The 1,762-nt window shown below is 20.3% G+C and overlaps 1 protein-coding gene across 2 annotated transcripts in view; it reads right to left on the reverse strand.

Moving 5' to 3' along the window:
* Window positions 1-1,762, reverse strand: part of LOC102675521 (organic cation transporter protein-like) — a 28,705-nt gene that overhangs the window by 4,208 nt on the left and 22,735 nt on the right. For both annotated transcript variants that reach the window (XM_006623713.2, XM_031514234.1), the window contains exons 5-6: window positions 968-1,080; window positions 574-788 (exon numbers count right to left, since the gene is read on the reverse strand). In XM_006623713.2, coding sequence (XP_006623776.1) covers window positions 574-788; window positions 968-1,080 — 328 coding nt within the window. The remainder of the gene's footprint in view (window positions 1-573; window positions 789-967; window positions 1,081-1,762) is intronic.

Genomic DNA, 1,762 nt, shown 5'->3' on the forward strand with positions numbered 1-1,762 from the left:
AAAAAATCTTAATAAACATGAATAAAAATTATTAGTTTCAGAGATATCAAATTTTTTCTATTTTAAACCTTAATAACAGTATAATATATTCTATTTCAATTTTAGATATTTAGATTAATTTTAGATTATTAGATCAGTTATTATATATTTGAAACCAATGCAAAGAAATGTAAACTTAATTATATTAGCACTAACCTCGAAAATCTTTCTCAATATGTGTGTGTATCTATAAAAAGAAGATATAGAAATGTTAAAATGAATAAATACATATATATTATAAAAATAATACGTTATAATTAGTAACAAAAATATTTCATAATGCTAAAATTAATGATTTAAATCCACGTTTATTAAGATTTTTGACAATAATTTTTGTAAACATTTTATATATTTAAAAAGAAATAGAATACTTTGTAAAATATAAAATATTCATATAAAATAAATTTATTATAAACTATAATATGTGATAATGTATAATTATTTGAAATCATTTATTCCATTAAAATAAAAAAACAACATAACTTATTCAATAAAATGTAAAATATAAAGTACGAAAAAAATAAATGTACGAACTATTGGAAACTATAGAAGCCCAAATGCTGAATACACCAGAAATGACAAGAGAACAACAAGCTAGCCATCTTCTGCCCCATCGATCGAGAACGAGCGTGAGGAACGTGTCTGCAGGCAATTCAGTTGCTGCAGCAATCGTGAATGTGACAAACACGTTTAAGCCTAAATTATTGACGTTTCGTACGTGACCATCGAATACTAAAGAAATCGCCATCCTAAGTAACAGAAAAAAAAAACAATTTTATGCGATAAAAGAAAACATCATATTTCATATGAAATTGCAAATTATTATAGTGAACAACATCAACTATGAACAGATATTTTAATGATATAAAATTTTGTGAAATTCTGCAATTTTGATCAAATTTTTTGATATTTGTAAGATAATACATACCAAATAATGATGAATAATATGGTGATATTTCGTAGACGTGGTGTTTTGAATAAATCCAATACTGAATATGTTTTATCAGCTTCCTCCTCTTTACATATTCTAGCACAAGTTTCCTATTAATACCAAATTAAGGAATTAATACCAAATTTAATTCCTTAATATTTATTTCTATTTATAATAATAAAATATTAATAATAAAATATTTGAAATACTTTAATTTGATTTATAAAGTTTCACGAAATATTATATTAAGTTGATAGTAAAATAATATCAATTTCGCGAATATAAATAAATACATATATTTAATTTTGAAATTATTTGTATAAATTATTATATCTATTAAAAAATTATTATATTTATTAAAAAAATTTTTTTATTCATATATCAATAAATTTACTATTCATTCTTAACTTTTATATCTATATAAAATTTTTAACATCTTTTTAATTTTTAATTTCAGTAATTTACTAATAAAATTGTAACCTTGAAGGATATATCAATAGCAAATATAAATAATAATGATCATTAATGATCATGGATTTGAAAATCTTTTAATAAAAAGATAAAAAATTATAAATTGAATTTTAAATAAAAAAATAATATATAAAGTAATATAAAAATAATAGATAACTAAATATTAATATAAGATTAATATAGAGCATAAATTGTAACTGTTAGTTATGTTATTAGCAACCTCGAAAATCTTTCAATGTAATTCATGTAATTTGAATGTAATTCAAAATAACGGTTAAATTTAATAAACCAAATATTTACTAATACGTATGTTCACTTGCA

The sequence above is a fragment of the Apis dorsata genome, unplaced genomic scaffold (assembly GCF_000469605.1).
Source record: "Apis dorsata unplaced genomic scaffold, Apis dorsata 1.3 scaffold_935, whole genome shotgun sequence".
Lineage (NCBI taxonomy): Eukaryota > Metazoa > Arthropoda > Insecta > Hymenoptera > Apidae > Apis > Apis dorsata.